Source organism: Hylobates moloch, unplaced genomic scaffold (genome assembly GCF_009828535.3).
Source record: "Hylobates moloch isolate HMO894 unplaced genomic scaffold, HMol_V3 SCAFFOLD_22, whole genome shotgun sequence".
NCBI classification, from domain to species: Eukaryota; Metazoa; Chordata; class Mammalia; order Primates; family Hylobatidae; genus Hylobates; species Hylobates moloch.
This window is the reverse complement of record NW_026652297.1, coordinates 385,009-408,369: the sequence shown is the minus strand read 5'-3', so window position 1 is coordinate 408,369 and position 23,361 is coordinate 385,009. Positions and strand designations below refer to the sequence as shown.

Genomic DNA, 23,361 nt, shown 5'->3' with positions numbered 1-23,361 from the left:
CTGATTTTCACTGCAGTTGATCTTTTCTAGGCATATTTTCAAATAGGGGCCATTGGTCTGATGAAAATAACCCAAGTAACAACTGCAGATGGTTGATCCAATTATTCCATTTGTCTTAACAGCCAAATTGTTTGTTCATATCATCTTTTGTTGAATTTCTCAACTGTTCAGTGTGCAACCGCCATGATGACTGGGAAGAAAAAAGTGACCAGGGCAGTTTATATAGTGTTTCACATAAGCACATTCTTTTTCTTGGGAAAAATGTTAAGATTCCTGTGGTCATAAAAAGTATTATTTCTAATTAAAAAGAAGATACAGGCAAAATGTTAAAGTAAAACTTGAAAGACATTTGTGATCTCATCACCTTAACACTTAACTTTCTAATCCTTATCTAAATGTACATGTATTTATACATTTTTAGGACCCATAATGTATAATGTTACTTAGCATTCATTTCCAGACGTGCTCAGAAGGGATCCTCTGGTACCAAGGCAGCAGCCAAGTTCTTGTCTGAAATGCTCACCACTGGGTTCTGCTCTGTTCACTTAGGGCTGTGTGTCAGAATACACAGAAACCCTCTAACAGTCTAGGTTTCCTGCCTCCTTTTTTCCTCCTTTCCCTTCGGTAGGGAAATATTCTGTACTGATTGGTTGGCTTTGGGTGGCTCCAGTTAATTGCCCTGGTCTGGCTTCCCTGCTGTGGCTTCTTTCCTAGGCTGCTGCGATGGCCACTTCAGCAGGAACTGTCTCAGAAGATGCCATAGAGGAAGAAGGTGAAGAAGGAGGGGGCTCCCCTCGGAGCTCTTCTGAAATCTCTAAACTCAGCTCAAAGAGTGCAAAGGAAAGACGTAACAGGAGAAAGAAGAGGAAGCAAAAGGAACTCTCTGAAGGAGAAGAGAAAGGGGATCCTGAGAAGGTGTTTAAGTCAGAGTCAGAAGATGGCATGAGAAGGAAGGCCTTTCGGCTGCCAGACAACAGAATAGGGAGGAAATTTTCCATCATGAATCAGGTAAACTCTTCTTTTTTCTATACCTTTTCAAAAACGTATTTTTTATCAAGGTAAAATGTGTATATATGTATTATACCATCTTTACCATTTTAAGTGTACAGTTCAGTGTTAAGTACAATTATATTCTTCTTTTTCCTCTTTCATCCCCTCTATCCCCTCCTCTTCCTGGCCTCTGGTAACCACCAGTCTACTCTCTACCTTCAAGAGATCCACTTTTTTAGCTCCCACATATGCGTGAGAACATGCTATATTTGTCTTTCTGTGCTTGGCTTATTTCACTGAACATAATAACCTCTGGTTCCATCTATGTTGCCGCAAATGATAGGATTTCATTCTTTTTATGGCTGAATAGTATTCTATAATGTAAATATACCACATTTTCTTTATCCACTTATCTGTTGATGGGCACTTAGGTTAATTTCATATTTTTTCTATTGTAAATAGTACTACAATAAACATAGGAGTGCAAATATCTATTTAATATATTGACTGACTTTCTTTTGGTTATATACCCCATAATGAAATTGCTGGTGTATTAGTCAGGGTTCTCTAGAGGGATAGAACTAATAGGATATATAAATATATCCTATTAGTATATAAATATATAAAGGGGAGTTTATTAAGTATTAACTTACACAATCACAAGGTCCCACAGTAGGCTGTCTGCAAACTTGAGGAGCAAGGAGAGTCAGTCTGAGTCCCAAAACTGAAGAACTTGGAGTTGGATGTTTGAGGGCAGGAAGCATCCAGCATGGGGGAAAGATGTAGGCTGGGAGGCTAGGCCAGTCTCGCCTTTTTACGTTTTTCTGCCCGCTTTGTTTTCACTGACAGCCGATTAAATGGTGCCCACCACATTAAGGGTGGGTCTGCCTTTCCCAGCCCACTGGCTTGACTGTTAGTCTCCTTTGGCAACACACCTCACAGACACACCCAGGATCAATATTTTGCATCCTTCAGTCCAGTCAAGTTGACACACAGTATTAACTGTCACAACAGGATTATATGGTAATTCTATTTTTAGTTTTTTGAGGAGCCTCCGTACTCTTCTCCAAACTCATTGTAACAACGTGCATTCCCACAACAGGTAAACTCTTTGCATTGGCTCAATAAGCCTAAAAAAATCTGGTTTTTCTAATCCTACTTGATTTTTATTTTCCCCTTTGGCCCTATATTTTCCAGGCCCATCCCTGCATCCTCATTTCTACCTCACTGTGCTCCATATTGTTCTCCTCTGGGAGGAAGTGTTACCAGCACATTTGGAACATTCTCCATTCTAATCCTGCCCTCCCTTCTCTGATGTAAAAGCCAACCCTAGACTATGTGATCACCTTTGGCAGACTTGCTTGGCAGTAAAGTATATGTCACACCAGCAATCTTCATGTTCTAAAACATCAGGGAGAGCTTTTCTCCTCTAAGCATCAGAATTTAGCGCAAACATCTCTGTTTAAGAATTGCATTTAATTATAGGGGATAATAATAATAGGAGTCATGAAACAGGACATCTTATTTGAGCATGGCAAGTTCTACTGATTAATTATTCTGGATATGTAGTATCACACTGATAACTTAGCCTATGGTAGATTGAAAGCCTCCAGTTTTTCCCAACTTTGATAAATAAGGAAACTAAGCAAAAAAGAGAAGAGAGGACTTAGGGTAATTGTTGAGCATTCTATTACTATAGATGTCATCACATAAATAGGTATTTTTGGATTTCAGAGAACACCACCAAAATCCAATTCTTAGGCCATTTAATTTCCCATTTTAAAGAAATGCTGGAAAGTTGGTAGGTATAGAATAGATTATAGTTACTGTTTATGGCAGTATATCCAGTGTCTTTTCTTTTTTCCCAGAGATGATTCATTTTCCCACTTGCGTCTCTCACTTTCCAGTTCAGTCTTTTGCCAGTCTTATTCATTTCAGGGGATAAGCAAAATCCCTCATGTCCATCCCTTTCTTTCCATTCCTTAGCCTTATCTTAGTTTTGGCTTTACAACTGTATTATTTTGTTCTACTGCATTTGTCCACTGCAGTTTTGTTTTCTCTAGTCTATCTCCTTCTCCTTTGTATTTTATATACTATCAACAGATTATGTCCTATAATGTAGTTCTCATCATTCATGTAGTAGGCATTTATGGAGTACCTACTACATATCAAGGATTGTGCTAGGTCCTAGGGCTTAAAAGGTGATTAAAACATCATCCCTACCCTAGACAGCTTACAGTACAGTGAGACAGCCGAATACACTAAAAAATTATGTAATAGCATGTATTATTCCATAATTGAGATATGCTGGGGGTGTTAGAAAAGCACAGATCTGTCCCAACATGGAGATTCAGTAAAGATTTTCTGGGAAAGGTAAATTTCTGAACTGAAGCTTAAAGGATAGACAGGAATTAGGTAGTGTATGTGTGTGTTGGTGAGGAGGGAACAACAAGAAAAAAAGGACGGTCTAGGTTTAGAAGGGAAGCATATTCCAGTTTAGACATCCAAAGTTTGAATTATTTGTTGGATAACCAAGTAGAGATTTTTTTAGACAAGGATAGGCAAATGATAGCTCAGGGAAGGGGTCCTGAGCTGAGAGGTGGTGATTGAAACCATGAGACTTGTGGAGATTACTCAAAGAGAATGTGTCAGTTGCAAGAACAGTGAGCCAAAGACATGACCATTGCTGTTCACCGGCATAGGAGATGGAGTTCAGGAGAGAAAACAGATAAACAGTGTTGGAGGAGCTGAGAGGGCCAAGAGTTCAGTGAAGTCAGGAGAGCAGCGACGTTGGAGAAGGCAGGGCCGTGATCATTGGATTGAAATTTAACAGAGATGCTTAGTGAGCTCAGAATTGAAAACGTCCGTCGGATTTGGCAATATAAAGTCACTGAGGACTTTAAAGACATGTTTTAGTCCAGAGTAAGGAAGGATGCCATGTTGAGTGGGGAGTGGAGACAGTGAGTACAGACTTCTCATCCCAGCTTCTTTAAAGAGTGTGGGTGGAAATAAGCATGTTTATAATTTGTGGAAGAGAAAAAAAAAAGAAAAGGGAGATGCGTTAGAAAATGAAATAGAATAGATAGAAGTAGAGCACAATCTTGGAAGATACCGAAATAGATGTGGTTTTTAACAGAAAAGGGACCCTTGTTCCCTGAAACCTTAAGAAAACAGGGAAGGATGAGGTGGATAAATTTGTAGAAAAGGAGTGAGAAGTTGAGGAAGATAACCCCTGACAGTTTAGTGTTTTGATAATGTTGGGAATTAAAAATCAAGGAGTTTGAGACCAGCCTGGGCAACATAGTGAGAGACCTCTGTCTCTACAAAAAATGAATTAATTTTTTGATAATGTAGGGAATTAAACATCTTATTGAAGGGAATGAGAGGTTGTGTTTGGAGGTTTAAAGAAAATACTGACAGTTTAGAATAGTTTTTAAGAAGAATGGGAGAGGGAATTCCCCTAATCAGATTCGTTCTATTTGCTAATTAAGTCCCAACTCCTTACCCTGGAATTCATAGCATTCCCCATCCCCTTAGTATGGACACAATCTATGTTCATTCTCCAGTCTCTGTGCCCCATCAAGCACCCTATACCTAAACCAGAATGAGCTACTAGATATTTCTCATATATGATGTTTGTTTTCTACCCTCTGTGGTTTGCTCAAGAAACACCCTCTCTAAAATGTCCTGTTGGCCAGCACAGTGGCTCACACCTGTAATCCCAGCACTTTGGGAGGCCCAGGTGAAAGAATCATTTGAGGCCAGAAGTTCAAGACCACCCTGGGCAACATAGACAGACCCCTGTCTCTACCAAAAAATTGGCCAGGCGTGGTGGCACATGCCTGTAGTCCCAGCTACTCAGGAGTCTGAGGCGGGAAGATCGCTTGAGCGTGGGAGGTTGAAGCTGCAGTGAGCTGTGATCTTACCACTACACTCCTGCTTGGGCAACAGAACAAGACCCTGTCTCCAAAAAAACAAAAACAAACAAACCAAAAAATTAAAATTAAATAAAATGCCCTATTTTTCTGTTTTTGAATTTCTACATCATAGTTATTCTTGATATCTTCCTTTCAAGAAACCTTCCCTGACTCTCCTGTTTTCTAGTTGGAAGTCTTCATTTTATCTTTCTGTTATGTTTTATATGTACCTCTTTATTTGTTGCTTTTTACTCTACATACACTCTGTGTGCATATTTATTTATGTTCGTATCCTCTTCTCTCTTAAATAAAGTGTTAAAGTCAAGGTCTGCTTCTTAGCACATGGCTAGATATTGTTAGACAAATGAATGCAAGACTTTTAGAAATTTGATTTAACCCTTTCTGAGAGACTTCTTTATAGCCTGAAGCCATCTCTATCTCACCTTCACCTCTCCTTTCTTCTAGTTCAGCCTCTTTTGGGGAAAGTATGATAGTAGCTTTGTTGTAATTTTTACCCTTGTCTTGAGAGACTCACTGAGCTATGAATACCTTAGCGCTGTTAACGCTTTGCTATTGAATGGTCTCTGATTATTCTATAGGCTTTAGTACGAAGGTGCACTGATTGCTCCTTAACTCAAAAAATAAAACCAGGTTTTTGAGATGTCCTGCTTTGCATGAAAATATTCACTTAGTCTAATTTCTCCGTTCAAAAAAAAATAGTAAATTCCTAGAGGCCAAGGCTGACTGCCAAGAGTAGCTTAGATGCTACAAGGGATAGTAGTATACTTTGTCCCAGAACTTTCCTGCAGTTTCTCTGAAAGAGTGACTGAGGAAATCAAGGCCTACAAAGAATAACTTACAACTATAACTAGTTATAGAAGGTTATATAACTAGGAAGTGTTCAAGCCAAGATTTGAACCCAGGTTCATCCAACTCCAGAGCCTGTGCTCCTAACCACCCGTTCTTTACTCCTGCACGTGTGCACGATCATCTCTTCTGTAGCTTAATAGTGAATGTGGCTTCAGTTTTCCCGCAGCATAGTTCAGTTATGTGTCAGTTTCTTTTATTTCCATAGCTTCTGAGTTCTTCTTTTTTTTTTTTAGAAATTTTGAGATTTTTTCATTTGAAGATAATCATAATGCTATTAAATTCACAAATGCTAATTTAAATACTCAATCCTATTTATCTAAAACACACATTGCAAACACACAAATTATCTATTCTCTCCACATGTCAGTACCCATTCATATCATGGTTTGGAAATGGGGAGAATAGATTCCCCTTAAACTGCAAGTCAGCAGGTGTTTCTTTACAGTTAACTTTAGCAAAATTCATACAAAATGGCAATTAACAATGATCTTTACTTGTTAACTCACAAGGAAACACCTTCAAAACTGCATTTTGTTAAAGTTTCTGTACTAAAATGTAGAAAAACTGAACTACACAAATATTGAAAAGTTAAAAATTCCTTGATTTTTTATTCCTGGTACCACTACCACTATTTACAGGGCAATATACCTGATGTAATGAAAAGAAAAAGAAAAAGACAAGGCTACAACAGATAAAAGACCTCAGGAATGTACATCTAATTGACACTACATTGCATTAATCAATAGCTGCACTTTCTGCAAACTGTGGCTATGACAGTCCTGAACAAGAAGGGTTTCCTGTTTAAGCTGCAGTAACTTTTCTGACTATGGATCATCCTTCTGTGGCAGATTTTTACAGTTCCTCTAATGCATTTGGGACGACTGTCTCAAAGTAACCTGCAGCTTTCCTGACAACTCACTCTCTCTCCTGCTAAGAACTGTAGCCCTTTTCTGCTGTTTTTAGAACCTTCTGCTACCATATCCACCACTTCCACCACCAGATCCATAACCACCACCATAGGGACTGCCCGAGCTTCTTCCACCAAAACTTCCCCCTTTCATGGGTCCATAATTTGATTGCTGTTGTCCACTATAATTTCCAAAATCATTATAGTTCCCACCACCACCATAGTTACCACCACCAAAATTTCCTCCTTCATTGTAACCATCATATCCTCCACCACCGCTACCATATCCACCACCTTGGTTTCCATATCCTGGTCCACCACCACCATAGCCCCCTCTACTACTATAACCAGGACCACTGTCATAGTTGTCACCATCACCGTCACTTCCAAATCCATTATATCCACCATCACCTCCTCCATAACTACCTCTGCTACCACCACCTCCACCACCATAGCCTCCTCTTCCACCAAAGTTTCCACCATGGCCAAAAGTACCTCCACCACCTCCAAAGTTTCCTCCGTGACCCATAAAATTGCCAGATCCACCTCTACGACCTCTCTGTGATCCAGCAGACTGCATCTCTTATTTAGAAAGGGCCTTTTTCACTTCACAATTATGCCCATTAATAGTGTGGTATTGCTGAACAACAATTTTATCAACTGTATCATGATCACCAAAAGTTACAAAAGCAAATCCTCTCTTTTTCCCACTCTGCCCGTCTTCCATCACTTCTGTGGTTTCAATCTTGCCATAATTTTCAAAGTAGTCTCTCAAATGATATTCCTCTGTATCTTCTGTAATACCACCACCAACAATTTCCTTCACTGTTAGATGGGCACCAGACTTTAAAGAATCCTCTCTAGAAACAGCTCTCTTTGGTGCCAGTACACACCCATCAACCTTGTGTGGTCAAGCACACATTGCTGCATCCACCTCTTCAACACAAGAGTAAGTCACAAAACCAAAACCCCTGGAACATTTTGTTTGGGGGTGTCTCATTACCACACAATCCGTGAGTGTGCCGCATTTCTCAAAATGTTCTCTTAAACTATCATCTGTAGTTTCAAAGTTCAGACCACCAATAAACAGTTTTCTCAACTGCTCTGGTTCCTTTGGGTCATGGCCCTCTTCCTGCCGGCGCCAATGGCGACGGCCGGAGTCGGGCTGGGAGCGACCAGGCAGTGGTTTTACCTCCATTTTGAGCCTGCGTTCTTCTTGAGGCATCTCCTGCTCACCCATCTCCGACCTATTTCTCTCTATTTTTAAGGCTCAGGGCAGTTTATAAGTATTAAGTTGAGCCTATTTTTTCAAAGTATTTTAATTGCTCTATTGCAGCAGTTTTCAAACTTTCTGGTCTTAGGACCCCTTTATCTTCTTAAAAATTTTTGAGGACCTAAAAACCTTTTTAAAATGTGCTTTTAATTTCTCATATTAGAAATTATAATTAAGAAAATTAAACAATATTTACTAATTTAAAAAATATAGTAATGATAAACTCATTACATGATTAACACAAATTATATATTTTTAAGAAAAATGAACTGTTTTCCAAAACAAAAAAAAAGGGTTTTCTTTTGTATTACATTTCTGCAAATCTCTTTAATCTGTAGTATAATAGAAAATAGTTGAAATATCATACTGGCTTATGCATGCATTCAGTTTGTTGCAATATGATTTTCTGTGGTTAAAGTATTTGAAGAAAATCAAGTTTCATGTAGATATGTAGTTGGAAAAGGGAGGAATATTTTAATAACCTTTTCAGATAACTGTGACTGTTCCTCCTTGATGCTGTTCCAAAATTTAACAGTGACAATTTTTTAAACAGTTGTGACGTGGAGACTATATCAGTAACTTTGTACTCTGTTATAGTAAAATCCCTTGGTCCCTTTTGTGCCATAAATCTTTAACCCGTGAATGATTTCTAGCATCGTGCATTGATCATTTGAGAAATTTTCATTTCCTGAGTGTATGCAAATCTTCCAAATACACATGAGATTTTAAAACTATATTTATTATTACCACCAATCTCGTCAGAAAACTATTTAAATATTATGAAGCTGTCAGGCTCACAGTGTCACTGTGTGCTTATGAGAAGATGAGTGATAAAAGCACATATCATCTCAGTATTATTAGGAAAGAATTTTGACCTCATGAGCCTTCCTTAAAAGGTCTCAGGGACCTCCAGGGGTCTCCAGACCACACTTTAAGAACCACTGTTATACTAGAAAGAAAAAGTGAAATATGGCATGGAAATAGAACATGTAAAATCACTCCTTCATCACATACCAAACGTCCCAGTTATGTAAGCCTCATCTTGACAGACAATTTACGTGTATCCCCTGAGATCCCTAGAGATAATTTTTCTGTGGAATGCAAAAGTTACACCCTCAAATCCAGAACATCCCAGAGCCATTCTCCCAAGCAAACATCTAAACCTAAGTTGGAATTTGTAGTTTAACTGTGACTGCCTGAAAAGGACTAAAAGCTCCTAGTTGGTTGACAGGAAGATTTTGAAAAGAGGGAGTAAGGCCTACTCATCTCATAAACTACACAGGATCCCAGGATTTAATAGAGCTGTGGATCCTGAGTCATCACTGAAAACCTCTAGGAAAATTGAGATTGGGGAAGGGTTGGGGTTTCAGCCCTCAGGATGTAGCTCCTTAGGGAATGCCCTAAATCAGGATTGGATCCTGGGTACAAGGAGAAATGGGGCAAGTCACCTTTACCCCTTTCACATTTGTTCATTGCAGACTACTCTTTTGCAAAGAGTGAAACAAAGAATTAGAAAATAATAGAACAGTTTTTCCTCGTATTATGTATTATCTTAGGATCCTGATTATTAAGTGTTCATAGGTTCACTGAATTGGTCATGACCTTCATCACTGTCTTATCATCCTTATCACTATCCTTAAGGTTAAGAATAGTCTGATGTATTAGATCTCATGTAGTATATGATATTTCCTCCTGGCCTCCAAGTTTCAAGAGGGCAGGGACGATGTCGTATGTCTCGTTCACCACTGTATCCATACCACTTAGCACACAATAGGTATTTGGTTAAATAAAATTAAATTTTGGCCAGGCACAGTGGCTCACTCCTGTAATCCTGGCACTTTGGGAGGCTGAGGTGGGCAGATCACTTGAGGCTGAGGCAGGAGAATAGCTTGAACCTGGGAGGCGGAGGTTTCAGCAAGCCAAGATTGCACCACTGCACTTCAGCCTGGGTGACAGAGCGAGTCTCTGTCTCAAAAAAAAAAAATTATACAAAATTAAATTTTACTGTAAAATACATAAAACCTCTTTCCTAATGTGAAGGCCTAATGTACCAGGTAGTGTCAGCACCCAGCATTGACCTAAGGCAAAATTATGAATTCAGTGTACTTTAGCTTGCTGTGAGAAGTGAAGCAGTGACCCCTTGCAGGTGTGGAACAACCCTAAAATGGGTGGCTAAGCCGCAGTACCTAATCTAAATGCATGTTAATTAAGTTAAACATTGTAGTTACTATGTGCAAAGCACTCTAGGAGATATAAGGATGAATCAGTCAGTGTGCCCTTAAGGAGTTTGCAGTTGGTTAAAAATGAGAGATAGAACATGTATATAAAGAACTTGTAAAAAGTAGAGCGTAGGCCGGGTACAGTGACTCACGCCTATAATCTCAGCACTTTCGGAGGCCAAGGCGGGAGGATTGCTTTAGCCCAGGAATTTGAGACCAGCCTGGGCAACATGGCGAAACCCCATATCTACAAAAAGTATAAAAATTAGCCAGGCGTGGTATGACACATACCGCGTGGTGTGGCACATACCTATAGTTCCAGCTACTTGGGAGGCTGAGGTGAGAGGATCACTTGAGCCCAGGAGGTTGAGGCTGTAGTGAGTGATTGCACTATTGCACTCCAGCCCAGGCAACAGAGTGAGACCCTGTCTTGAAGAAAAAAATAAAAAATAAAGTAGAGCATAAATATTCTGAAAGGGGGTTTGGTGCTATGGAAAGATTAAGGAATTAGTAGAGGAAGAAGCAGAAGGGCTGGATCATGGAGAACTGAGAGGATTTCCCCAGCTGAAAATAGAGTGTGCACTGGAAGCAGAGGAAATAAAGACCTGCGGCAGGGTGGCTGCATGGTAGGGTGTATGAGAAAACAGTGAAAGATAAAGTAGAATAAGTAAGTTAGAGTCAAAGCTGGGAGGGTCTTGAATGCCATTTTTAGGACGGTGTGATAGTGTTAAAGGTGATTGTGGCATTTAGCAAAGGGGCCATGAGTACCTGAGTCCTGTGTTGTCCTGGCCATATTTCTCCCCAGTGATGCCATCAAGAGAGATATATGTGCCCAAGGCACCCGTTATTAACCCCTGGGCTTGTACCCTGAACCTCAGTGTTCTATGTTACGCTTGCCTTCAAACATGTTTTTCATGTGCAGATCAACCAGTCCAAAGCCCACATTCCCAGCTACCTCCTTTATCTAACTCACTCACTAAGCCAATATTTCCCTGCCCTAAATCACCCCAGAGCCAGATACCACACAAGTAGTTACCCCTCTGTAGGCCAGAGCCTTCCAAAATTATTCAACCTCCCCAATCCTAAACTTGCTCAGACTTATCGATCCTGCCTCATCCCTTCCTTCCTGAGGAAACCACAGGTGCAGGCTGAACTTTCCCCCTCACTCCCTCTGTCTCCTGACCAACACTTATATTTCCCCTTATGGCCCTTCATGGCATGGCAAGCCCACTCCTCTTGGGAACCGAAGTAACGAACTCTTTTTTCAAAGGCAGTTGCCTCTGTGTCTGTCACCTTACCATGATCTGATTAAAACAAAATCCCAAGTACACTTTAAGACACCATCTTCTGGCCAGCCACGTTGTTTAGAGCAGTGTTTCTCAAGTTACCTGTGGTAAAGGACTTGTTTCTATTTTTCCCAGTCCTTCATGAACTGATACTATCGTAAAATATAGCAACAATCAATTTCTAGAAAAATCATCACATTCTTAGACGTTATGACTGTGTCTAATTGTTACAAAAGTTTCTAAATGCCCCTCTCAGTTTCCTTACTTGTCTCATTGCAGACCAATAACAAGTCATGTACTAGCTGCCTGTGAATCACACCGAGTAGAGCTGGTTCAGGGGAATGAATCAGTGATTCAGTGGGGGTGCCCAAACATGTATGTATGAAGAATAGTAAGCTTACCAATCCAGCAGCATGGAAGAAGGACGTGCAAGGGCTTCCTCTGTTATGTGCTCCTCTACCACACAGCGTATGTGTCCTTTTAACACACAGTGACATCTACTCATAAAGGAGGCTCAGTCAACATTCTGGAATCTAACCAATGTAGCTCCTTCTCTCTGGTACAAGGATGAGGCAGAAGAACAAAATAAGTCAGGGTGATCCTGTTTTCTAGAGACCTATATACAGCATATGGTGTGTATCTAACAATGACATTTATATAAAATTATCTACGATTAGTGCTTTTCTTGATGTGGTCCCAGTGATCAAATTCATTTATTGTCTTAGAAGTTCATGGGTTGCTTAAAGCCAAAGCAGGAAAAGCCTACATAACACGTGAAAGACACAAGTGAGAGAATGGAATATGCAACTAGAATTATCCAAAGAAAATATACCAATCTGGGGACAGGGGCTTTGTACATTACACAAAGAGACAGGAACTAAAGTATAGAACCAGAAATGGAATTGTAGCCAACAAAAAGGTAAGGGCAAAGATGTTAAAGAGGAGCCCCATGGCCCTTCCAGTGTTAACATCGAAAGTATTAACAGGCTGGGCGCAGTGCCTCACTCCTGTAATCCCAGCACTTTGGGAGACCAAGGCAGGAGGATCACTTGAACCCAGGAGTTCGAGATCAGCCTGGGCAACATAGAGACCCCATCTCTATTAAAAAAATTTTTTTTTAATTAGCCAGGCATGGTGGCACACGCCTGTAGTCCTAGCTACTTGGAAGGCTGAGGCAGGAGGATGCCTTGAGCCCGGGGGTTTGAGGCATATTTCTGTTTTACATATTTCTGTTACGAGTGAAACAGAATTATAACTGGGGATGTTGAGATGTTTTCATTTCAGGAGATTGTTGCCCTTCCAATACATACTGATACATTTATTAACAGTGAAAAATGGGATCATGCTGTTTCAAATGAAAATAAATCCAATTTAGCCAACTGCTCTGACATTGAGGACTGACTGCTCGTTAGACCGTGTGGTTGAACATTTTCATAAATGAGCTAAATCTGTGACTTTAAGGTAGATTTTGATGAAAATATATTTAAATCATGTGATAAGATAAAATCATATTAAAAATAAATGTTGGCAGTGATGGAAAGACATTAATAATATTTTGATTATTTCAACCATCCGTTGGGTTAAACGAGCTTCCTTTAAGTACAAGAGTAACTCTTGAGAATAACCCACATAATTATTAGTAAATAATAAAGCTTTTTGATGTCCTCAGAAATCAAGAAAGGGAACGTGTGTAGGTAACAAATCTTTTGACAAATTGAGTTTTCAGTTCTTTGCTTTCAATAAAATTGAAAAAAGACTTAATTGCCAGCCGATAGATTATTACAATAAATTTTGCTGATAGTTTGCTATATATTTTTGGTATATAACTTGGAAGGAGTCCAAAGAATTGAGTGACATTACTATAACGAAGTTCTTCCATTCCAAGATAATATTTATGTGAATAAGGTTTTAGCACATAAAATCGATTATTAGGTGGGGAGGATTGATGTTGAGCCATGTCTCATTCTAATAATAAGTAGTACTACCAACAAATATTTAAACACCAATCGAAAAGAACATCTCGGCCATCTTATTAAGAAATGCATTTTAAGACAATTTTCTTTCTTAAGCCTATTACCTGTAAAATGTGTAATATATTCGTATAGCTTGATCAGTTGTATTCATAAGAATATTAATAAAAACTCAATCCAGGAGAATTTTTTAAATGTCTTAGAGACTCATGGTCATAGAAAATTTTTTAATAGTAAGTACAGTTTATTTATAATTTTTAATATAATTTGTTGGAATTGTAGCCAACAAAAAGATAAGGGCAGAAATGTTAAAGAGGAGCCCCATGGCCCTTCCAGTGTTAACATCAAAAGTGTTAACAGGCTGGGTGCGGTGCCTCACTCCTGTAATCCCAGCACTTTGGGAGGCCAAGGCAGGAGGATCACTTGAACCCAGGAGTTCGAGATCAGCCTGGGCAACATAGAGAAGTAAATTCAGGGGTGAGCAGTAAAATACATTAAAACATAAAATGTACATTCACATAAAATTCTCTAGGGAATATGGAAAGGAAGTATGAAATTGAAGGAGAAGAATAAATAAGAAAAAAATTATGCTAAAGAATTCTTTAAGTAAATTTCTTTACCACAAACTTTACGGTAAAGAAGAGTTTTATTTAAAAACATCAGTGCTGGACATTACATAACTTACAGCTGTTTGGGAATTATATACTTTACAACTATGCAAACTTTTGATGAAAAAAATATGTTTAAAATGGGTTGGATGGAATACTATGCAGCCATAAAAAGGATGAGTTCACGTCCTTTGTAGGGACATGGATGAAGCTGGAAACCATCATTCTGAGCAAACTATCACAAGGACAGAAAACGAAATACTGCATGTTCTCACTGATAGGTAGGAGGTGAACAATGAGAACACTTGGACACAGGGTGGGGAACAATACATACCAGGGCCCGAGGTGGGGTTGGGGGAGGGGGGAGGGATAGCATTAGGAGAAATACCTAATGTAAATGACGAGTTAATGGGTACAGCACCCCAACATGGCACATGTATACATATGTAACAAACCTGCACATTGTGCACATGTACCCTAGAACTTAAAATATAATAATAATAAAAGAAAAGGAAAAATAAATAAATACATAAATAAAATGGGATGGGGGGGGCATACATAATTTTCAACTGAACTAAAAGGCTTGAAGGCCACTGTCGGAGTAGTAGTTGACCAGGACATGTACTTGGAGAGAATGGCAAATGATACAAGCACGTTTTAAATTCTGTCTTTTTGGCCGGGAGTGGTGGCTCATGCCTGTAATCCCAGCACTTTGGGAGGCCAAGGCGGGTGGATCACCTGAGGTCAGGAGTTTGAGACCAGCCTGGCCAACATGGTGAAACCCCATCTGTACTAAAAATACAAAAATTAGCCAGGGTGTGGTGGTGGACACCTGTGATCCCAGCTACTTGGGAGGCTGAGGCAGGAGAATCTCTTGAACCCAGGAGTTGGAGGTTGCAGTGAGCCAAGATAGCGCCACCGCACTCCAGCCTGGGCCACAAGAGCAAAACTCCATCTCGAAAAATAATAATAATTATATATATAATATTTATTTATTGTTATATATATATATATGATAATAAATAAACTCTGTCTTTTTGCCCAGTGTGGCATAGTCTAACTTAAGTTAAAGACACCTCCTCTGAGCCCATGGTAAAAAGAGATACACAGCCATGTGCTTCCCCCGCTGGATAATTTGCGTGTAACATGAGATAAAAGCATCTTAGGGATGCGTGCAAGAACAGTGAGTGGGTAGACGTTTTGAATCCGTAACTGGTCAAGCACAGGTGAGTAACAATGGGTGATGAACTGTAGCCGTCAACATGCAGAAGTGCTTTCTGGAAACACTTGTGTTCTGATCACAGGACTGCGAGGGTGGGGCCGGCTGGGAACCTAACCACTTTCCTCAGTATAAAGGACCACTCCCGTCTCATTTCCCCCTCCCTCTCTCTTTCCCTTTCTGCCCCTGCAGTCACTGCTCAGCATCCCAGGCTCGCCCTTCCTCTCCCGCCACAACAGCAAAAGCAGCATCTTCAGTTTCAGGGGACCGGGGCGGTTCCGAGACCCGGGCTCCGAGAATGAGTTCGCGGATGATGAGCACAGCACGGTGGAGGAGAGCGAGGGCCGCCGGGACTCCCTCTTCATTCCCATCCGGGCCCGCGAGCGCCGGAGCAGCTACAGCGGCTACAGCGGCTACAGCCAGGGCAGCCGCTCCTCGCGCATCTTCCCCAGCCTGCGGCGCAGCGTGAAGCGCAACAGCACGGTGGACTGCAACGGCGTGGTGTCCCTCATCGGCGGCCCCGGCTCCCACATCGGCGGGCGTCTCCTGCCAGAGGTGAAAATTGATAAGGCAGCTACCGATGACAGTGTAAGGAAGAACACAAATAGATCGAGGCTAGGCATGGCAGTCTCCCCCGCCCCTTCCCCTCCTCTTTCCCTGCTCTGCCCGTCCCGCTTGGTCTGTCTGGACCCCACTCCTGTTAAGACCCCAGCCGTTTCTGTGTTCTTCCTGGTCTATTTCTATGTCTGTCTTCAGTCTTCCCCCTATTACTCGCCCTGTCTTCTCCTTTCCTTTATTCTTTGCTCCATTTCCCCATCTTCCCTCCTTGTTTCTGACATTCCTTCTCCCCTATCAACTCCTTCCTTTATTTTACCGTTTTCTTTCTCTGCATCTTTATCTTCGCTGGTCTGTGTGCTTGTGTTTCCCTCCTCCCACCTGCTTTGACTGAATGCCTCTGGCCCCGGAGCCTGCCCGGATGGAATGAGAATGCCATCAAGCCACCACCAATGACCAAGTCTCAGCCGGTTTGGAACTACCATTGCTTCTCTTCCCCCATGTCTTCCACCCTCCTAGGGAAACAGCTTGGAATTTAGAGATCTTATCCTTTAAATTTCAAAAAAGTAATTGAGTTTTGAATAATGTTCTAAGTCTCCTCTGCAAGAATGAGATGTGCTTTTTCTAAAGAGGAATGCTCATGTGATGTCAGGTGCGAGGTGTGTGCCAGCAGAGCCAGGCAAGGAGAGGTTAAAGAGGCCAATAGGAAACTGGACCCAGACTTTTAAAAGGGATTGAAATTGAAATAAATCAAGGGAGGAAAAAGTGGGAGATTGGGGCAAGAACACATTGTATATGGGGGAGGAAGGAAAAGGGAAGCAAAAGATGAATTTTAAATGTAGTCAAATGTCAGGCTCTGGAGGAGTTGCATATAATAGCTTCACAAAATCAGTTATCTAGAGGTTTGAATAATGGTGCCCCTCTTTGGGAAGAGCCATCTCCTAACATTTCTTTAAATTCTAAGCTGTTTATATCTTTTTTATTTTTAAATTCTTATAACCTCAGTGATCCTAATCCTTCATACCTCTAATTTCTAACTTTCCTCAGTCCCTCTTCAGCTGGTATAAGCTCCTTGAGATAGCATGTTAGTTTATTTCGTTCTAACACTTTAGTTTCTTCTAACACAGCATGAAGATAGCCAATCCTTTAATTAGCATGATGCATGTGTGGAGGAAAACTGGACAATCATGGATAAAGTCTATTGAATGTATAGATAAAATATCAAAAGGCAATTTGTATGTGTTTGGGATTGCCTAGTCTTGCCCTTCCCTTTTATTTAAAAGCAAAATACAGCCGGGCACAGTGGCTCACACCTGTAATCCCAGCACTTTGGGAGGCCAAGGAAAGAGGATCATTTGAAACCAGGAGTTGGAGACCAGCTTGGCAACACAGTGAGACCCTGTTTGTACAGAAAATAAAAATAAAAAACATTGGCCAGGCATGGTGGCATGTAACTCTATAGTCCCAGCTACTTGGGATGCTGAGGCAGGAGGATCACATGAGCCCAAGAGTTTGAGGCTACAGTGAGCTACGATCACCACATTTCAGCCTGAGTGACAGAGTGAGACTCTATCAAAAATAAAATAAAGCAAAAATACTCTCCCCCTTACGTTTGTATAGCTTTTTATAAAGCTACAAATTACTCTTACATGCATTATTTAATTTGTCCTAAATAAAAATTCTGGGCTGGGCGTGGTGGCTCACGCCTGTAATCCCAGCACCTTGGGAGGCCAAGGCAGGTGGATTGCTTGAGGCCAGGAGTTCGAGACAAGCCCGGCCAACGTGGTTTGAAACCCATCTCTACTACAAATACAGAAGATTAGCTGGATGTAGGAGGCTGAGGCAGGAGAATCGCTTGAACCTGGGAGGGGGAGGTTGCAGTAAGCCAAGATTGCGCCATGCACTCCAGCCTGGGCAACAGGGTGAGACTCCATCTTAAAAAAAAAAAAAATCTGTAAAGGTGACTAAGTGAAGATTAATATTTCTGTTTTTGAGACGGGGAGAAGGTTCAGAGAATTTGTGTTCCTTTGGGTCTTACAGCTCATCACTGATAGAGCCAGAATCTCAGATCCCTCAGAGACCCTAATCTTCCACGTGCCAGTTAATTTTAATTTGTTCTCTGCCTAGACACTTGGCTGTTGCTCTTCTAGACACCTATTTAAGATCAGCAACAGTAAGAACAATAATAATCCTCTGGTTTCTCTTTAGATTGTATAAATCTTTCACTTTTTACAACAATAATAAACAGTGGACCAGGCACGGTGGCTCATGCCTGTAATCCCAGCACTTTAGGATGCTGAGGTGGGCAGATCACCTGAGGTCTGGAGTTTGAGACCACCCTGGCCAACATGGCAAAACCTCTGTCTCTACTAAAAATACAAAAATTAGCCAGGCATGGTGGTACGTGCTTGTAATCCCAGCTACTCAGGAAGCTAAGGCACGAGAATCGCTTGAACCTGGGAGGCGGAGGCTGTAATGAGCCAAGATTGTGCCATTGCACTCCAGCCTAGGCAAGAAGAGCAACACTCTTGTCTCAAAAAAGGAAAAAAAAAAGCAACAGTGGCTCCACATAGTTGGCCAAAATAAATGTTATAGATACTTATCTTTACATTTAATTTTTATTTGACTGTCACTAATTCTATAGGGATAAATTTTGGGCTCCACAATTTGATAATTATGTTCTCTGAAAAAACAAGAGATAATATCAGTGGCAAATGAAGGATGGATCAACATGGGCAGTAGAGTTGGGGCAATTCAAATGTTTAGAACCAAATTGAATTTTGATATACTGGCAGTTTTTAAAAATATTTAAGCCAAATAATGCAGCTTGCCTTTTCTCTGAACAAAAAGGTATTAGAGAAGGTATTCAGGAAGAAGGAGCTTAAACTTCAGCTGAAGAGAGATGATCAGGTTTGGGGGTTTTGTTTTTGTTTTTTTAGCACCTTCTGTTACACTGTGTGGGAGAAAAAATTGAGAGTCAAGCAGATGGCTGTGGAATGTAAGGCTTTCTGTACTGCTTTACACTGTGGTCTGTAAAGGTCTGCATTTGGGTTTTGGGGGACCTACATACCCAGCACCCTATAAACACTTAGGAGGTTCTCTGTAGTGACCTCAAGTGAGGATGGTGACAGACTTGAGAATTCCCAAGGCCAGGAGGTCACGGTGAAAGGAAGATGAGGTAGGCAAGACCATATCATTCCCAAGGGCCTCATAACTAGGAAAAACTATTTTTATTTATGTATTTATTTATGTTATTAGAAGCCGTAAAGAAACTGTTATGGCTAGTTGTTAACAGTGTGGGAAAATGTCTAAGTTACATTAATAGGCCCAAAGGAAGAAAACAGCAAAACAAGATGCATATAGTTTGTGTGGTATGATACCAAATTACATAAAGACAAACTACATAGAGAAAAGAGCTGACCAGCCAAAAGTTAGCAATAGTTGCCTTTGAGAAGAAATTACTGACTTTTTTCTTCCTTATACTCTTCTGTTTTTTCTGGTTTTCTCTAATGAGCATAATGATTATAGCCATCATATATTGAGTTCTTATTATACTATGCTGAGCATTTTATATACATTATCTCATTTTATTCTTATAATCACTCTATTCAGTGGTGGTTTTATCCTATTAGCAGATGAGACTCAGAGCGCTCTAGTGACTTGGGGAATTGGACCTTAAACCAAGGTCTTTCTGATACCAAAAGGAACTTCCTGACAGCTTAAATATTAGCTCCTTTAGAAAATGGGAAAAACAGTCACTTATCTTAGAAGGACACAGTATATTAAGACTTTTATATTATTCAGGATTATAAATTTAATTATAAATATTAAGAGAGTCTAATTGTTTAATATCTCTTAAATTAACTAGAAGCCCAAGCCAGATGAAAATTAATACCTCTTTGGGCTAGGATGTAGTGATTGTTACTAGCAAACATTTTGGATGCATCCACAGCCAAAGATTAACCTGAGCAATTAGAATGCATTCAGTTGTGTATACTCGTGCTTCATAGAGTGGCACAGGAGCCACTGATAGTGCACGCACTGGTCTCACACAATATTCCTGCTTAGGCTATGCCAAATCTATATTTTTTTCCTTCAGGCTTAAATTAAGAAATAGGCTGTAAGAAAAAAAGACGTTCAGATGTCACTTCATTAGATAGTCTCATCAAAAATTATTTTATATCTTCATTAGTTATTCAGTTGTGGTTGAGTTTGAGATTTTTTTATCATTTTGGAATTTCACCTTTGCTTTTTGCTGAAGCCGAGGATAAAGGGACTTTTTCCTGTGTCTCCATCTCTGAGCTGGGAAAGTAGGGGAGAATCATTTCTCTTCGCTCATTGCCACTGGCAGTCCAGAAATCACATGCAATTGAGAAATCATGTTGAGGCAGCTTGCAAATGTATAAGCATTATCCCATTTAATGCTCACAGCCCGCACCTTATGAAACAGATACTGCTATTGGCTGCATCTGACTGAAGAGGAAGCCAAGGCTTAGAGGAATAAAGTAACTTGTCCAAGATTGCACAGTAAGCAGTAGAGTTAGGATTGAATCCAAGCAATCTAACTCCAAAGCGTTTACCATTAACCATTACAATATACTAACTCTGAAGCCCAAGTTCTGTATTTGTGCATATGATCCTGGGAAATTCTCTAAGCCATTTTCTTCTCTGTAAAAAGAGATAAAAGGACCTCTGTTATAGGGCTATTGTGAAGATAAAATATAACATATATATATTATTCATATATAATATGCTTTATATATAAAGTGTGAAGCATATTATGTGGCTCATTCTTGCTGCTCAGAAAGCCAATTTTCTTTCCTTTTCTTAACACATTTTTGGCCCTGACAGCTCTGAGAAGTAAACAGTACCGAATTGCTTGACTTGGAGAAGGTGGGGCTCCTTCTAAAAATCCTTTGTTTGAGAAAGAGAAATTATTGTACAATTATTTTAAAGCAAAACACTATGCAAATTTGAGAAAGGCTTGGGAAGGAGATTATGGCTAGGCTCTAAGAATACTTATAAAATGCTATAAATTTTAATTCCAAGAAAGGTGACTGGCTAATAAACATCCAGTTATGTATTTCCATGTGAAAACAATTTAGAATCAGTAAGAAGTCAAGCTTCCTTGGGCAGATCTCTAGAAATGTGGGCAGAATCTGCCATCTGCAGCTATTGTAGGATATCTCTTTGAAAAGGACTGCTGTAATTGAGGAGGTTGGAAGTCAGTGGCTAAATGCCCCAATAAACAGCATTTGGGTTAGAGAAATGGAACAGACTGGTACTGGGTTTAACTTTCAGAGAACTTACTTAAGGTTCTCAGTTGCTTCCTCAGTTACTGAAGGTTTTTCCTCCAAGGCTTCTTACAGGTTGAATTAAAAAAAGGCTCCTAACTTTAAAATGTTAATTATCCTCCCCACTCACCAACAACACAACACAAAACAAAAAAAAAACCGTACACTTCCATTTGCAAAAACAAAAACAAAAAAACACTGAAGAGATAGAGAAGGGGAGGGAAAGGGTATGTGATCTTTCCTCTGGCCCTTGGATCTCAACATAGTTGAAGGAAGAAGCCCACTTCCCACTGCCAGGTGATGAAAATTGAGCAGCTGAGCCTGTAACAAAGGTACATCTCACAGAAGCCCAAGCAGAATTCTAGGTGCAAGCTGACTATGAGAAGCTGACAGTGAAGCTGCTTTACCTGGGAGAGAGGCTCCTCCAGATTTTATTCCCTTCAGTTGTCTGATTTAACATAAACAGTAGCTCACGCCATACCCCAATTTGTTTATTCATTCTCCTGTTGGTAGACGTTCAGGTTGCTTCCAGTTTGCAACTAGTGTGAATAAGCTTGCTATGAGCATTCTTATAAAACCCTTTTAGAACATAAACGTTTTCATTTATATTGGGTAGATACATCAAAGTGAAATTCCTGGGTCATATGATAAATGTATGTCTAATTTATAAGAAATTGCCAAACAGTTCCTCAGAATAGTTACACCATTTTTTTATCCTACCAACAATGTAGTAGGGTTACACTTGCTCCACATCCTAGCCAAACTTGCTGTTGTTAGTCTTTGATTTTAGCATTTTAATGCATATAAAATGTTGTTTTATTGTGCCATTAATTTGCATTTCCTGGTGACTAATTATCTTTTCCTATATGTTTGATTTCTCATACATCTTCTTTAATGAATTGTTTATTCAAATCTTTTGCCCATTTTTTGACTTTTTATTATTGATTTGTTAGTTTTTTATGTTCCAGATACAAGTCAGATATAAAAATGTTTAATGTTAATGAAGTTCAGTATATCGATTTTTTTCTTTTATGATATGGCTTTTTGCATCCTGTTCAAGGATGCCTGTCCCCAGGAACATGAAGATATTTTACTTCTATAAGTTTTATGGTTCTGAGTTTTACATTCAGGTCTCCAATTTATCTCAAATTAATTTTTGTGTGTGAAATGAGATAGAAGTCAACCTGGATAGATATCCAGTCTGTTAGCACCATTTGTTCAAGAGACTTTCCTTTCTCCATTGAAGTGACTTGGCACCTTGGACAAAAATCAGTTGATGTATATGTGTGGGTCTATTTCTGGACTCTGTTCTGTTCCCTTGATCTGTTTGTCTATGCTTATGCCAATATATATTTGTCTTGAGTATTGTAACTTTAATTCTTGAAATGAGGTAGTATAAGCCCTAAGAACAAAAAATAACATTTTTAAGATTATTAAGTAGCACCTCAAGAGATTATTTTCCTATTCTAGAGCCTTTGCATGTCCTTATAAAATTTTATTTAATTTTAAATTTTTGTGGGTACATAGTAAGTATATATATTTGTGAGGTACATGAGATACTTTGATACAGGCATGCAGTGCTTAATGATCACATCATGAAAAATGGGATATCCATCCCCTCAAGCATTTCTTCTTTGTATTACAAACAATCCAGTTATATTCTTTTAGTTATTTTCAAATATAGAATTAAATTATTTTCACTATAGTCACCCTGTTGTACTATCAAATACTAGCTCTTATTCTTTCTTTCTAACAATTTTTTTTGTACCCATTAACTACCTCCACGTCCCCGCTACCCTGCCCCACTACCCTTCCCAGCCTTTGGTAACCATCCTTCTACTTTCTATCCCCAGGAGTTCAATTACATTGATTTTTAGATCCCACAGATAAGTGAGAACATGTGATATTTGTCTTTCTGTGCCTGGCTTATTTCACTTAATATAATGACTTTCAGTTCTATCCATGTCGTTGTAAATGACAGGATCTCAGTCTTTTTTTATGTCTGAATAGTACTCTATTGTGTATAAGTACCACATTTTCTTTCTCCATTCATCTGTTGATGGACACTTAGGTTGCTTCCAAATCTTGGCTGTTGTGAACAGTGCTGCAACAAACTTGGGAGTGCAGATAGTGCAGATATCTCTTTGATATACTGGTTTCTTTTTTCTTTTTCTTCTTCTTCCTTTTTTTTGAGACAGTCTCACTCTGTCGCCCAGGCTGGAGTGCAATGGCACAATCTCGGCTCACTGCACT

General features: G+C 39.7%; 1 protein-coding gene and 1 pseudogene across 1 annotated transcript in view; one reads left to right on the top strand and one right to left on the bottom strand.

Moving 5' to 3' along the window:
• Positions 1 to 23,361, top strand: part of SCN8A (sodium voltage-gated channel alpha subunit 8) — a 156,138-nt gene that overhangs the window by 43,520 nt on the left and 89,257 nt on the right. The window contains exons 10-11 of the mRNA XM_058433740.1: positions 715 to 1,008; positions 15,452 to 15,847. Of these exons, the coding sequence (XP_058289723.1) occupies positions 715 to 1,008; positions 15,452 to 15,847 (690 nt within the window). The remainder of the gene's footprint in view (positions 1 to 714; positions 1,009 to 15,451; positions 15,848 to 23,361) is intronic.
• On the bottom strand, positions 6,635 to 7,882 carry LOC116461981 (heterogeneous nuclear ribonucleoprotein A3-like; annotated as a pseudogene).